Source organism: Heptranchias perlo, chromosome 6 (genome assembly GCF_035084215.1).
Source record: "Heptranchias perlo isolate sHepPer1 chromosome 6, sHepPer1.hap1, whole genome shotgun sequence".
In the NCBI taxonomy this organism is placed as follows: domain Eukaryota; kingdom Metazoa; phylum Chordata; class Chondrichthyes; order Hexanchiformes; family Hexanchidae; genus Heptranchias; species Heptranchias perlo.
This window is the reverse complement of record NC_090330.1, coordinates 5192435-5208910: the sequence shown is the minus strand read 5'-3', so window position 1 is coordinate 5208910 and position 16476 is coordinate 5192435. Positions and strand designations below refer to the sequence as shown.

General features: G+C 44.0%; 1 protein-coding gene across 1 annotated transcript in view; it reads left to right on the top strand.

The window, feature by feature from the left end:
• The first annotated feature begins 5445 nt into the window (after nucleotides 1-5445).
• Nucleotides 5446-16476, top strand: part of LOC137322701 (52 kDa repressor of the inhibitor of the protein kinase-like) — a 34166-nt gene continuing 23135 nt past the window's right edge. Inside the window, exon 1 of the mRNA XM_067985649.1 lies at nucleotides 5446-5676. Coding sequence (XP_067841750.1) covers nucleotides 5585-5676 — 92 coding nt within the window. The 5' untranslated portion in view covers nucleotides 5446-5584. The remainder of the gene's footprint in view (nucleotides 5677-16476) is intronic.

The window sequence follows — 16476 nt, the reverse complement described above, 5'->3', positions numbered from 1 at the left end:
CTCCTGTGAAGCACCTTGGGACGTCTTACTACATTAAAGGCGCTATAAAAATGCAAGTTGTTGTTGTTGGAGCCACAGGTAGCCAGGTAATGATGACCAGTTTCCTTCCCTAAAAGGCATTAATGAACCACTTGGGTTTTTATGACAATCTGACAGCATCATGGTCACTTTTACTGATGCCAGTTTTTTTTATTTCCAGCTTTTGCAACTGAATTCAAATTCTCAAACTGCCATGGTGGGATTTGAACTCACATTCTGCCTAGATTATTAGTCCAAGCCACCAGAGTACTAGTCCAATAACATAACTACTGTACCAGCATACCCTATATTTCTGGCAGGTGCTCTCCCACTGAGCCGTTGATAGGCATTATTCCCAGACAATGCTGAGCTAGCTGATCTAACCCAGTGTGGTTGTGGGGGCACTACAATTAGACTCAGCAACTTTGGGCTGGGGAGTCTGAAAAACACAGCCAGGGCTCACCCCGCCTTCCTGTCTCCTATCTAATGAACCTGGCTAGAAAGGCCGCGTGTGCGGAACCCAGGCTAACAAAGAATCAGCTCAGCCTTGATGCCTTCTGTGGTCATAGAGTCATAGAGTCATACAGCACGGATAGAGGCCCTTCGGCCCATCGTGTCCGCGCCGGCCATCAGCCCTGTCTACTCTAATCCCATATTCCAGCATTTGGTCCGTAGCCTTGTATGCTATGGCATTTCAAGTGCTCATCCAAATGCTTCTTGAATGTTGTGAGGGTTCCTGCCTCCACAACCCTTTCAGGCAGTGAGTTCCAGACTCCAACCACCCTCTGGGTGAAAAAGTTCTTTCTCAAATCCCCTCTAAACCTCCCGCCTTTTACCTTGAATCTATGTCCCCTTGTTATAGAACCCTCAACGAAGGGAGGGTTCTATAACAAGTCGAATAGGCGTTTTCTATCCAGGCTCACACGCAAAGAGCAGCCACTTGAACGAGGTAGCAGCGGCTGCTGGCGTCCGTCGACCTGTACTTTCAGGAACATTGTCAAAACGAAAACAGCCAGCAGCAAAAAAAAACCAAAAAGGATTTGTTCCAATTCAAAAGAGAATTGGATATATACTCAAAGGGGAAAAAAACTGCAGGCCTATGGGGAACGAGGTAAGTGGGACTAATTGGATAGCTCTTTCAAAGAACCAGCACAGGCACGATGGGCCGAATGGCCTTCTGAGCTGTATGGTTCTATTATTCTATGATTCTATGATTTAAAATTTAATTATTGTAATCTGTGTTTGTTTGTTTTTAAAAAGTCACTGGTTGCAAAACCCTTCTTCTTTAAGATGTCCCCCATTGACCTAGTTAGTTGGGCAATGCTGATTACTCATTCATCATTTGTCAGAATTTCCAGTGCAATGTGAAAAAGTATTTTTTTAAAAATTAAATGCAGGTACACAGGCCACACAAGTGCTTGTACATTTACCACTACTTCCTGTATGGTATCCAATATATTCTGACAGAGATAACATGAAGCTGTAGGCGTGGAGAAGAATCTGTAGTAGCAGAACACAGCACACATTGAAAGAAAGTAAAATTATATATCATAGAATCTTACACCACAGAAGGAGGCCACTCGGCCCAACATGACTGTGCCGGCTCTTTGAAAGAGCTATCCAATTAGTCCCACATGCCCGCTCTTTCCCCATAGCACTGCAAAATTTTTCCTTTTCAAATATATATCCAATTCCCTTTTGAAAGTCACTCTTGAATCCGCTTCCACTGCCCTTTCAGGCAGCGCATTCCAGTTATAGAAAGGAAATTAATGTGATGACACAGGTTAAAAACAGTGACAGTTGTATGAAAAAAAATTCTCTGCTGTGCATGAAAGAGGGAACGAACTTTATATACAGGCATTTGCACACGGTAAACAGCAGCAAGAGCATCAGCGCAAACAACTATATAAATGTCACTCAGATTACAGAAAAAACTGAAAAGGTCTCTCAGATCCCATACCAACCAAGCTCCCCTGATAAGGTTAGTGGAGCAAGTCAAGTGATTGGCAAAAGAACCAGAGGCAACATGAGGAAACATTTTTTTTACGCAGCAAGTTGTTATGATCTCGAATGCACTTCCTGAAAGGGTGGTGGAAGCAGATTCAATAATAAATTTCAAAAGGGAATTGGAAAAATACTTGGAAGGGCTAAGGGGAAAGAACAAGGGAATGGGACTAATTGGGATAGCTCTTTCAAAGATCCAGCACAGGCACGATGGGCCGAATTGTCTCCTTCTGTGCTGTAACATACTATGATACTAAGTGAGATGACCCACTAAAGTGGAAAAGCATCTTCTTTATTTTGTATCATTTTGTGGAAATAAGTCATACCAATTGAATTAAATGAACCTGATCATAACTATTGCTCTGTACATTCACCTTACTGTGGAAAAAAGCAGCTCAATGTTTTGAACCTAGTGTTAACTCGATCCACCCTTTGGAGAGTTTAAAGAAAAACATGTGTGAAAGGCATGAGTATCCAGTCCAGATCATAATAGAATGCTATTGTTACATCCCTGGGTTATGTTACAAGGAGATAACAGCATTGTGTCAACTCCCATAAAAGATATTCAGATGGCCTCAGGGAGTGACTGACATCACTGAATCTGAGAAAGTATCTACGTCAGACCTGAATTCGTAAAAGCATGCCTTTTGGCTCCCATCAGCTCCTGCTTGTCTCCATTAATTCCATCAAATTCCCCGACTGCCACTTCAGGCTAAGTCCAGTGATACAGAATACTGACTCTCGAGGGCAATTAGGGATAGGCAATAAATGCTGGCCTCGCCAGCGACGCCCACATCCCGTGAACGAATAAAAAAAAACATGTGCTTGAGCCTGAGGACAGCCTTCACTGTCTTAAAAACATTGCCGCCTCCACCCTACATCTCCCCAACTACTGTTGAGATTCTATTTCATGCTTGTACACCTCTTCTGGTCAGCCTCCCTGCTTTTACCCTCAATTAAATGCTGCTGTCCACATCCTTACTCGGTTAAACCCCAGAAATTCTACCATCCCGGTTCTTGGCAGGATCCACTGGTTCCCCGTGCCTCTTCAAGCAAATTTCAAAATTCTTGTCCTTACCTTGCAATGCATCGACAGCCTTGCCTCACCCTTACCTCTGCAGCCTCCTCTAGCCCTGTGCTTCCGCTCTCACCTTTAGCTCCTCAGACACGAGTCTACTTGTTCCCTGCCATCTTTGCTCCACCTTTGCTCACCATTTTATCAGCCACCTGTACTCTGGAATTCCTTCCTGACATCTTTCTACCTTACCATCTCCTGGCCTGCTTTTGAAAAACTTGTTTCACCCTCTCTTCCAGCCCCGTCCCCAATTCCATTTATACCCTCTTGCTTAGTGTTCATGCTCTGTGAAGCATTCTGATATGCCTTCATGATATGAGAAATGTTGTATAAGTGCAAGGTGTCAGCTGTGGCTCAGGGGTAGCAATCTCGCCGCTATGTCAGGAGGTTGTGGTTTTAAGGCCCACCGCAGAGTCTTGAGCACATAATTTAGACTGACACTCCAGTGCAGTAGAGGAAATGTTGCACTGTCGGAGTCGCTGTCTTTCGGATGAGATGTTACATCGAGGCCCTGTCTGCCCTCTCAGGTGGATGTAAAAGATCCAATGCTACTACTGCGAAGAGAAGCAGGGGAGATAGCCCCAGTGTCACGTTCAATCTTTATCCCTCAACCAACATTCACTAAAAAAAGATTGTCTGGTCATCATCTCATTGCTGTTGTGGGATCTTGCTGCGTGCAATTTGGTTGTCATGTTTCCTACATTACAATGATGATTACACGTCAAAAGTACTTAATTGGCAGTAAAGTGCTTTGGGATGTGATGAGGTTGTGAAAGGCACTATATAAATGCAAGTTCTAGTTGTTATTGTTGAGTTAGCTGATTTAAGGCAAAATTTTTGGGGAGGAGGAGGGTGCTACAGTTGGCCTGAGCACCGCTGGGCTGGAGGGAACGGCCAGGCTTCATGGTCCTGATCATTACTCACCGGTTTATGGAGTGGTTGAGGCGAATAGCATAGATGCATTTACGGGGAAGCTAGATAAGTACATGAAGGGGAGAAGAACAGAAGGTTATGCTGATAGGGATAGATGACGTAGGGTGCGATATTAACACCGGCATAGGTTTCCGCAACCAATGGGCACTACAGGGACTGGAGTGCGCCCTTGACCAGAACAATAGAATTATTATTTGACACTTTATTATTTAATTTCTTTTTTAAAAAAAGCACACCCTTCTTATATAAAAAAACACCAGCATAGAGCAGTTTTTTTTATTCGTTCATGGGATGTGGGCGTCGCTGGCGAGGCCGGCATTTATTGCCCATCCCTAATTGCCCTTGAGAAGGTGGCGGTGAGCTGCCTTCTTGAATCGCTGCAGTCCGTGTGGTGAAGGTTCTCCCACAGTGCTGTTAGGAAGGGAGTTCCAGGATTTTGACCCAGCGACGATGAAAGAACGGTGATATATTTCCAAGTTGGGATGGTGTGTGACTTGGAGGGGAACGTGCAGGTGGTGTTGTTCCCATGTGGTAGAGGTCGTGAGTTTGGGAGGTGCTGCCGAAGAAGCCTTGGCGAGTTGCTGCAGTGCATCCTGTGGATGGTACACACTGCAGCCAAAGTGCGCCGGTGGTGAAGGGAGTGAATGTTTAGGGTGGTGGATGGGGTGTCAATCAAGCGGGCTGCTTTGTCTTGGATGGTGTCGAGCTTCTTGAGTGTTGTTGGAGCTGCACTCATCCAGGCAAGTGGAGAGTATTCCATCACACTCCTGACTTGTGCCTTGTAGATGGTGGAAAGGCTTTCGGGAGTCAGGAGGTGAGTCACTCGCTGCAGAATACCCAGCCTCTGACCTGCTCTTGTAGCCACAGTATTTATATGGCTGGTCCAGTTAAGTTTCTGGTCAATGGCGATCCCCAGGATGTTGATGGTGGGGGATTCGGCGATGGTAATGCCGTTGAATGTCAAGGGGAGTTGGTTAGACTCTCTCTTGTTGGAGATGGTCATTGTCTGGCACGAATGTTACTTGCCACTTATCAGCCCAAGCCTGGATGTTGTCCAGGTCTTGCTGCATGCGGGCTCGGACTGCTTCATTATCTGAGGGGTTGCGAATGGAACTGAACACTGTGCAGTCATCAGCGAACATGCCCATTTCTGACCTTATGATGGAGGGAAGGTCATTGATGAAGCAGCTGAAGATGGTTGGGCCTAGGACACTGCCCTGAGGAACTCCTGCAGCAATGCCCTGGGAGATCCGGTGAGGGCGGCTGGACTGCAGGAAAACAGCTGTCAGTCCAAACTGCTACACCAGCAAAACAAAGCAGCTGATAGCTACCGACCGCGTTGCACTGTGGGATACAGGAGGGCCGGACGCTCTTCCTGCGTGCGTGCGTGCGTGCTGACGTATGTACGCACGTAGTGGCGGCAGGCCCGGTACTGCTGGGGATTTTCAATCGTTCGGCGGCGGCCGCCTGTCATTTCACGCTGAGCCTGGTAGGCGGGTCAATCAAACAAAACACTTATTATTTTTAAAAAACCAAAAAAGCAGCGTAAAGACGATGCCGAACTTCTGCGCGGCGCCGAATTGCAGCAGAAAAAGCACCAACTGCCCCGACATCCCTTTCTTCAGGTTCCCCAAAGACCCTGAGAGGTGAGGCGGCTTTGAGTCTTATCTTTTACCAGAATGTTCGACCACCTGGAAAAGGGTGGGGGGGGGGGGAAAGAAATTACTCGTGCTTGTTGCCTCGGATTCCCTTGCTCCGTTTTTATTCGAACATATGTTTCCATCGGTTTGTTTTCTTCTTTATCCTCTCGCCACAGGCCTTCCAAAATAAAAAAAATGTCCGATGATAGCCGCGCATGCGCTCTGCGACCCTATTAAAGGGACCCCCGCCCGCCCGCACTTCACTCTCCATAGTGGAGATTTTTTATGTTCTTGTTGCTGATTGTCTGCACTTGGCACCTTCCACTTTGTGATTGAGGTGGGTACTCTGCCCACCCCCCCCCCCCCACAAGCCAGGAAGTACCCGTTGCTTGGTCTGTGCTGATCTCAGCTGGGGTGGTGCTAGAGAAAGAAAGAACTTGCATTTACATCGCGCCTTTCACAACCTCAGGACGTCCCAAAAGCACTTTACAGCCAATGATTTGAAGTGCAGTCACTGCTGTGATGTAGGGGAATGCGGCAGCCAAATTGCGCACAGCAAGGTGACAAGATAGCATACAGGTTAAGATGATTGTAAACAATTTTACAACGCCAAGTTATAGTCCAACAAATTTATTTTAAATTCCACAAGCTTTCGGAGGCTTCCTCCTTCGTCAGGTGAACGGTGTGGATGAGGCAAAGAGAGAAGCTTAAGTCAGACACCAAGAGCTCAATGCTGCAGAAAGCCTAGAGGAGTATCGGCAGTGCAGGGGTGAAATTAAAAAGGAAATTAGGAAAGCAAAGAGAGGATATGAAAAAAATACTGGCAAGTGAAATTAAGGAAAACCCAAAAATGTTTTATAAATACATAAAGAGCAAGAGGATAAATAAGGAAAGAGTAGGGCCTATTAGAGACCAAAAAGATAACCTATGTATGGAGGCAGAAGATGTGGGTATGGTTCTTAATGAATACTTTGCGTCTATCTTCACAAAAGAGGGGCTGATGCAGAGATTGCATTTCGGGAGGGCAGGTGTGAAATATTGGAAGGGATAAATATAGTGAGAGAGGAAGTATTAAGGGGATTAACATCTTTGAAAGTAGATAAATTGCCGGGCTCAGATGAAATGTATCCCAGGCTGTTAAGGGAGGAAATAATGGAGGCTCTGACCATCATTTTCCAATTGTAAACAATTTTACAACACCAAGTTATAGTCCAGCAATTTTATTTTAAATTCACAAGCTTTCGGAGGCTTCCTCCTTCCTCAGGTGAACGTTGTTGGAAACGTTCACCTGAGGAAGGAGGAAGCCTCCGAAAGCTTGTGAATTTAAAATAAAATTGCTGGACTATAACTTGGTGTTGTAAAATTGTTTACAATTGTCAACCCCAGTCCATCACCGGCATCTCCACATCATCATTTTCCAAACCTCCCTGGCCACAGGCATGGTGCCGGAGGATTGGAGGACTGCTAATGTTGTGCCGTTGTTTAAAAAGGGAGAAAGAGATAGACCGAGTAATTATAGGCCAGTCAGTCTAACCTCGGTGGTGGGCAAATTATTGGAATCGATTCTGAGGGACAGCGTAAATCATCATTTAGAAAAGCACGTGTTAATCAAGGACAGTCAGCATGGATTTATTAAAGGAAGGTCGTGTATGACCAACTTGATTGAATTTTTTGAGGAGGTAACAAGGAGGGTCGATGAGGGTAACTCGTTTGATGAAGTGTACATGGATTTTAGCAAGTGGCTAGTTGGATCCAAAATTGGCACAGTGGCGGGAAGCAAAGGGTAATGGTTGACGGGTGTTTTTGCGACTGGAAGGCTGTTTCCAGTGGGGTCCCGCAAGGCTCAGTACTAGGTCCCTTGCTTTTTGTGGTGTATATTAATGATTTGGACTTGAATGTGGGGAGTTTGATCAAGAAGTTTGCAGATGATACAAAAATTGGCCGTGTGGTTAATAGTGATGAGGAAAGCTGTAGACTGATTGGCTGATAGACATTGGGCTGATAAGTGGCGAGTAACATTCGGGCCAGACAATGACGATCTCCAACAAGAGAGAGTCTAACCACCTCCCCTTGACATTCAACGGCATTATCATTGCCGAATCCACCACCATCAACATCCTGACCAGAAACTTAACTGGACCAGCCACATAAACACTGTGACTACAAGAGCAGGTCAGAGGCTGGGCATTCTGTGGCGAGTGACACACCTCCTGACTCCCCAAAGCCTTTCCACCATCTACAAGGCACAAGTCAGGAGTGTGATGAAATACTTTCCACTTGCCTGGATGAGTGCAGCTCCGACAACAATCAAGAAGCTCGACACCATCCAGGACAAAGCAGCCTGCTTGATTGGCACCCCATCCAACACCCTAAATATTCACTCCCTTTACCACCGGTGCACCCTGGCTGCAGTGTGTACCATCTACAGGATGCACTGCAGCAACTCGCCAAGGCTTCTTCGACAGCACCTCCCAAACCCACGACCTCTAACACCTAGAAGGACAAGGGCAGCAGGCACATGGGAACAACACCATCTGCACGTTCCCCCTCCAAGTCACACACCATCCCGACTTGGAAATATATCGCCGTTCCTTCATCGTCACTGGGTCAAAATCCTGGAGAACCTTTACCACACGGACTGCAGCGGCTCAAGAAAGCGGCTCACCACCACCTTCTCAAGGGCAATTCGGGATGGGCAATAAATGCTAGCCTTGCCAGCGACGCCCACATCCCATGAACGAATAAAACAAAACTGCAGGAAGATATCAATGGACTGGTCAGGTGGGCTGAAAACTGGCAAATGGAATTCAATCCAGACAAGTGTGAGTTAATGCATTTGGGAAGGGCAAACAAGGCAAGGGAGTACATAATAAATGGGAGGATACTGAGAGGTGTAGAGGAACAAAGGGACCTTGGAGTCATGTCCACAGATCCCTGAAAATAGCAGGACAGTTAGATAAGATGGTTAAAAAGGCATTTGGGATACTTTCCTTTATTAGCCGAGGCATAGACTATAAGAGCACGGAGGTTATACCAGAACTGTATAAAACATTGGTTCGGCCACAGCTTGAATAATGCATACAGATCAGGTCATCATATTACAGGAAAGATGTGATTGCACTGGAGAGGGTACAGAGGAGTTTTACGAGGATGTTGCCAGGACTGGAGAATTTTAGCTGTGAGGAAAGATTGGATGGGCTGAGGATGTTTTCTTTGGAACCAAGTAGGCTGAGGGGAGATTTAATTGAGGTGTATGACGGGACTAGATAGAGTGGATAGGGAGGAACTATTTTCCTTAGCAGAGGTGTCAGTGACCAGGGGGCATAGATTTAAAGTAATTGGTAGAAGGATTAGAGGGGAGTTGAGGAGAAATGTTTTCACCCAGAGGGTGGTGGGGGTCTGGAACTCACTGCCTGAAAGGGTGGTAGAGGCAGAAACCCTCAACTCATTTAAAAAGTACTTGGATGTGCACTTGAAGTGCTGTAACCTACAGGGCTACGGTCCAAGTGCTGGAAAGTGGGTTTAAGCTGGATAGTTCTTTTTCGGGTGGCATGGACATGATGGGCCGAATGGCCTCCTCCTGTGCCGTAACTTTCTATGATAAGGTCGCACAAACAGCAACAATAACATTTATATAGCGCCTTTATCGTAGTAAAACCTCCCAGGAGCGTTATGTAATGATTACCAGATAATCTATTTCAGTGATGTTGGTTGAGGCAGATCTTCCCTGCTCTTCTTTGAAATCCTGCCATGGAATCTTCTACATCCACCTGAGAAGGAAGATTTGGTTTAACGTCTCATCCAAAAGACGGCACCTCCTACAGTGCAGCACTCCCTCAGTACTGCACTGAAGTGTCAGTTCAGAATATGTGCTGAAGTCTCTGGATTCAGCCTTGAACCGATGACCTTCTGACTGCAAAGGCGAGAGTGCTGTTACGGAGCCACGGTTGACACCTGCTGTTATCCTTGTTTCTCAGGTGAAAATCTGCTAGGGGACTGTTCTTGACTGATATAAACTGAGTCCCCCCCCCAGCCAGTGATATCATGGATGGCTGTGAAATAGATATAGATAACTATACAGCAAATAGAAGTTTGGCACTCTCTTCCACAAACGGCAATTAATACTAGCTCAATTGCTCAATTTAAATCCTGAGATAGATAGCTTTTTGGCAACCAAAAGTATTAAGGGATATGGGCCAAAGGCAGGTATATGGAGTTAGATCACAGATCAGCCATGATCTTATCAAATGGCGGAGCAGGCACGAGGGGCTGAATGGCCTACTCCTGTTCCTATGTTCCTAAATAGAATATGAATCAGTAACAATAGATCTCCCCTGACAGTAGTCAGAGGATATGATAAGTGTGATGTCTGAAATGTGACCAGAAGTAAGTGATGCTTGCAGGAAGTGCACACTGGAGACAAGACATTTTTTAACATAGATATATATATGCTAAGAGTACACAAACATGGAAGATGGAATTTATTGGGGGAAAAGTCACTTGCTGCACTCATCTTGGGTTCGTTCTGGAGTCAACTTAAGAATTTTGATGCGGTAGAGCCAATAAATACCAATAGTTGCAAAAAACATTACAATGAGCTGGTCTGGCCCTCTGCAGGAGCCAGCCAACTCAACATGGTTTTTAAAAAATTCTTTGTCCCCCATTTGTACGGTTGTCAGCGTTCAGGAATTGTAGTGACATTTATGAAAGAGAGTGATTAAGGTTGCAAACCTATTTAAACATATGTTAATGTTTTTTTTAAAGCTGGGCATGCATCTAAATAAGTTGTATTATTAAAATCAAAATAAATGTGTTTCACTCGTAATGGATATTAATAGATCTGCTGCTATAGCTTACAGGCTTCCCAAACATGCCAAGTTATAACCGCACCTCCACTTTTATCAAACCTGCCCTTGCATTGCTCTTAAAAGAAGCCCCATGTTGGTTCTTGTTGGCGTAGGTTGTAACATTTAGCTATTCTAGCAGCAGACATCCTCCCGATTTCTTTTAAAAATAATTTCTTGCATTCTGATGCAAGCTGTTAACGTTGAGGAAATGCTAGGAAGATTTACAAGGCAGGTTGAAAAGCTGTTTAAATAAGTGCAATTATGTTTATTTTCAAAGAGTGACATGTCAAAGATAGGTCATAGCTTTAGATTAAAACGAGTGATTGTCATTTCTAATAAACAAATAAAAATTGGTAGATCTAATCTTCGAACTTGTTTAGCGTATGCAGAGTCGGTCTATAATTCCAGTCATGTTAAAGCACAGCATGCAAAGCGTATAGGCTACCAGATAGTTTAGTTAATTGCCATCAGCGACGTGGGACGTGGTTTGTATTTGTCCGCAAGAACATTTGTCATCGTCACTAAGTGCCCGTAGGTGAAGATTTGAGATGCGCTGTCCCTGTCCAGTTCGAAGGGCTACTACGTGGCCAGTTGAATCCTGGTTGATCATCTGCAGGGTCGGGGATGATGTGGCGAATTATTGCAGCACTTGCTGTCAACTCTACGTGCCAGCGAGTTAGTAAGGAATCAGGAAAGGTTGATCTTATTGGGTGTTTTGAAGAGAGCCGTACTGATGGGGGATAGAACAAACCAGCGTGGATTGGGTGGTACTGAACTGAGTCCAGTAGCTATGCATTCTGTGCATTTTAGCTAAACATCTCCCAGAGGTCCGTGCTAATTTGTATGTGGTCTGTAAAAGGAACGGGCTTGATGGGCTGATTGGGCTTTTTTCTTGTGATATAAGTTCACCTCGTGAAAATCAGGGACTTTTTTTTAATATGTGTAGCTCATGAATTATTCAAATAACAATATTTCATTTCTATTTTCCTGTACTTTTAATGCATTGTTATGGTCTCCACAAATTCAATTGCAAAATGCTTCCAACAAGCAGGGGGAAAAGGCTGGTCACATTAAAAATACATACCATTAAAATGGAAGGCAAATTACTCAAAATCTAAAAATAAAAATGCTTCGAGCTCTTTCAAGAGTAACGCAGCAGAAAGTAAAACAACAATAGATTGCATTTATATAGCACATCTGAGAGGACTATCTCTGTATATTACAAGGGTAAATGTGGACATCGAGCAAGAAAAGTGGGGAATTGGGAGGGGTGGGGGGGGGGCGGGGGGAGAAAGAATGAAGACAGATAAGTTTTTAGGAGGCTATTGAGGGTAAGGAACAAGGTGAATCGTTTGGAAAAGAATTCCTGAGATAGTGAAAGATTGGCTGCTGGTGGAACTTAGAATCACTTGCAGGTTATTTAACCAACCATTTTGCAAAAGGGGATATTGCAGCAGCAATACTCCAAATGCAACTTCTGTAGGTGTCCCATGAATCCTCTTCTATAGGCACCAGCAGTAGTGGAAAAGCAGGGCTCCAGCATTGTGCAGCCAGTGTATTGTCTGATTGCTCTTTTTACAGTGGGCTGATTGAGTACACAAAACCTGGCTGGTGGTGCTTTGATATGGACCCACTGGTAGGAATTTCTTCCAAACTCACATCACGTGCTCCCTTTCTCCCTGCCTTCGCAAGCCTCCTAATAACTCATCTGATACCCGCAACCCCCCTCCCTGTAAAGTACTCTCGAAATGGCTGATCTTCCTGTGAGTTATCGAATGGCATCATAAGAAATAGGAGCAGGAGTAGGCCTCACGGCCCCTCGAGCGTGCTCCGCCATTCAATAAGATCATGGCTGATCTTCGACCTCAACTCCACTTTCCTGCCCTATCCCCGTATCCCTTGATTCACTTAGTGTCCAAAAATCTATCGATCTCAGTCTTGAATATACTTGATGTGGAGATGCCGGTGATGGATTGGGGTGGACAAATGTAAGGAATCTTACAACACCAGGTTATAGTCCAACAAAATTTGTGTTGTAAGATTCCTTACATTTGAATATACTTAACGACTGAGCATCCACTGCCCTCTGGGGTAGAGAATTCCAAAGATTCACAACCCTCTGAGTGAAGAAATTTTTCCTCATCTCGGTCCTAAATGGCCGACCCCTTATCTTGAGACTATGACCCCCTAGTTCTAGACTCTCCAACCAGTGGAAACAGTTTCTCAGCATCTACCCTGTCAAGTCCTCTCAGAATTTTATACATTTCAATGACACACCAACTTATAGGCAGATCAGCAAGGAAAGTGACATCCATTATTGAAAATGCTGCAAAAAACAAATCTTCCAACTTTTAAAACACAATATCAGGATGATAAGCTCATGATTTTGGAATTTGTCAGTCCTATAGGGAGATTAGTCATTTTAAGCTTTTAATCATTTCCTCCGTCACAGTCTTCCAAAATAAGCATATTTTTTAGTATGCATTTAAAAAGGGATTACAAGCTACTCAAATTATTTATTAACAAATCTCACTCTTTCATGTTAATTTATATCAAGACACACACTCATTTACTCTATAAGTGCCATTTAATGAGAAGTAAATCTTATTTAAATCTTGTTATCCTTTTCTATGGGGCATGTAAGCCTATGTAAAGGCTTTAAGAACTGGGGCCAATGATAGTTGGAAAAGCTCAGCAGTCCGAGTGTTGCTTTGGGCCTCAGGTGTTCCACATTACTCTGAGAAGTTTGTTTTAGAAGGGAGGGAAGTGTAAGATTATGTTAATATACATTACATTCCACATTAGTCATAAATTTGGATTTGAACCTGCTTTATAATCCATTTTATTGAGAAGTATGAAAAATTAAAACCTAAGCACATTGCAGACCAACTCTACAATATTAAAGGAGTTTCGGTCTGGAAAGTGCCTGATTTTTACATTTCTCAAACAATTGGACTTGATCCTTTTTATACCTTGGTATATAGTTTGAGCTTTAAATCTAAAATATAATAAGTCTCCTACATTAACTTTAATTCTTTCTGAGAACTTCAGTCCTTCCTGCTACAAACTTCAGGCTTTTAAAACTCAAGCTTGTTGTCACCTAATCAGTATTTCCTGATTTATCTTGACTTCTTTTCTATTCTGACTGGAATCATCTAAAACATCCTGGTCTGTACTTCCTGGATAAATTAGCTGACCATCGGGGAATGCTTTCTTGCCCCCCTGCTGAGGCCAAGTTGGAACTGATGCTAGGGAAATTGATCTCAAGGGTTGGTTTCATGCCACATCCGTCTGTTGGCAAGATACATCATTAGGTTTTACCTGACTTACACAGTTAACTGCCGATCTTTTTTTTTCATGGGCTCTGAATTTTTAAGGTATCAACAACATAGAACAAAAAAACTGAAGTGCATAGTATATCCCTGCATGCTAAACATGCCAAAATACATAAAAATGTCAACATTTTTTCTTTGGAACAAAGGAGGCTGAGGGGAGATTTAATTGAGGTATATAAAATTATGACGGGACTAGATGGAGTGGATAGGGAGAACCTGTTTCCCTTTAGCAGAGGGGGGCTTAGATTTAAAGTAATTGGTAGAAGGATTAGAGGGGAGCTGAGGAGAAATTTTTTCACCCAGAGGGTGGTGGGGGTCTGGAACTCACTGCCTGAAAGGTTGATGGAGGCAGAAACCTTCAACTTATTTAAAAAGTACTTGGTTGTGCACTTGAAGTGCCGTAACCCACAGGGCTATGGACCAAGTGCTGGAAAGTGGGTTTAAGCTGGATAGCTTTTTTTCGGGTGGCACGGACATGATGGGCCGAATGGCCTCCTTCTTTGCCCTAACTTTCTATCATTCTATGATGATTACCCACCATGTTCCCATATGCCTTCAACCCCTTTTTCTTCATCCACCTATCCAATCCAATCTTGAATGTTGACATAGTTTCTGCCTCAATCACTAACCCTGGAAATGAATTGCACAGCCTCACAACTCTGTAAAGGAGTTTCTTCTGTCCTCTGTTTGAATTTTTTTTTACATTTAATCTTGTATCTATGGCTTTTTGTTCTTGACCCCTCAACTACTGGAAACAATCTGCTTCTATCTTCCCTGTCTCATCCTTTCATAATATTAAACACCTATCATATTGCCCCATAATCTGCATAATTTCTGGCCCCTGCTTTAAGGTAAGATTTGCCAGTTCAAAAAAAACAATGTCCGACTATAAGTGTTATATTGTCAGGACTATAATCACAAGGATCATGCTTCTGACTTAAAAATGCTTTTATTTTTCCAAACTTCTGTCATCTGTCTTTCTCTCCTGATGTTGTTGACTCTTGCTGGGATACAGTTACACAGGTGCCTTTTGAGGATGTAACTAGTAGAATAGATAGGGGAGAACCAGTGGATGTGGTGTACTTGGATTTTCAGAAGGCTTTTGATAAGGTCCCACACAAGAGGTTAGTGTGCAAAATTAAAGCACACGGGATTGGGGGGAATATACTGGCATGGATTGAGAATTGGTTGACAGACAGGAAACAGAGAGTAGGAATAAACGGGTCTTTTTCCAGGTGGCAGGCAGTGACTAGTGGGGTACCGCAGGGATCAATGCTTGGGCCCCAGCTATTCACAGTATATATCAATGATTTGGATGAGGGGACGGAATGTAACATTTCCAAGTTTGCAGATGACACAAAGCTGGGGTGGAATGTGAGCTGTGAGGAGGATGCAAAGAGGCTCCAATGTGATTTAGACAAGTTGGGTGAGTGGGCAAGAACATGGCAGATGCAGTATAATGTGGATAAATGTGAGGTTATCCACTTTGGTTGTAAAAACAGAAAGGCAGATTATTATCTGAATGGTGATAGATTGGGAAATGGGGAGGTGCAACAAGACCTGGGTGTCCTTGTACACCAGTCGCTGAAAGCGAGCATTCAGGTGCAGCAAGCAGTTAGGAAGGCGAATGGTATGTTGGCCTTCATTGCAAGAGGATTTGAGTACAGGCACAGGGATGTCTTACTGCAGTTATACAGGGCCTTGGTGAGACCACATCTGGAGTATTGTGTGCAGTTTCAGTCTCCTTATCTGAGGAAGGATGTCCTTGCCATGGCGGGAATGCAACGAAGGTTTACCAGACTGATTCATGGGATGACAGGACTGACGTATGAGGAGAGATTAGGTCTATATTCACTAGAGTTTAGAAGAATGTGAGGTGATCTCATTGAAACATATAAAATTCTAACAGGACTAGACAGACTAGATGCAGGGAGGATATTCCCGATGGCTGGGGAGTCCAGAACCAGGGGTCACAGTCTCAGGATACGGGGTATGCCATTTAGAACCGAGATGAGGAGAAATTTCTTCACTCAGAGGATGATGAACCTGTGGAATTCTCTACCACAGAAGGCTGTGGAGGCCAAGTCATTAGATGTATTCAAGAAGGAGATAGATATATTTCTTAATGCTAAAAGGGATTATGGGGAAAAAGCGGGAACAGGGTACTGAATTAGATGATCAGCCATGATCATTTTGAATGGCGGAGCAGGCCCGAAAGGCCGAATGACCTACTGTTGCTCCTATTTTCTGTGTTTCATGTGTGAGGCTAGAAAGTGAATGTCAGAAGCCTATTCAGCCATCACTACTGAACCCAGTATGTTCTCACCTGACATCTGCACTCAGAAACTTTGCAGCAGAGGTTACTGGACAGTAATCGGGAGCTGGAATCCTAGCTGCTTTTCTTGCCCCTCCTTTTCCAGTGACATTGGGGTCAGTTGTGTTCCTGCTCTTGAGATCAGCTAGCTTAGCATAGACCAGGATACAACCTGGCTTGACTTGGATGCATTGATCTGGATCTAGACCATTGGGCAACTGTTCAACTCTTTTTAAAAAAGAAAATTTTAAAGCCTATCTTCCAAACTTACGATAGTACCCTTACATTTAGTGAGCTGTAAAATACCTAA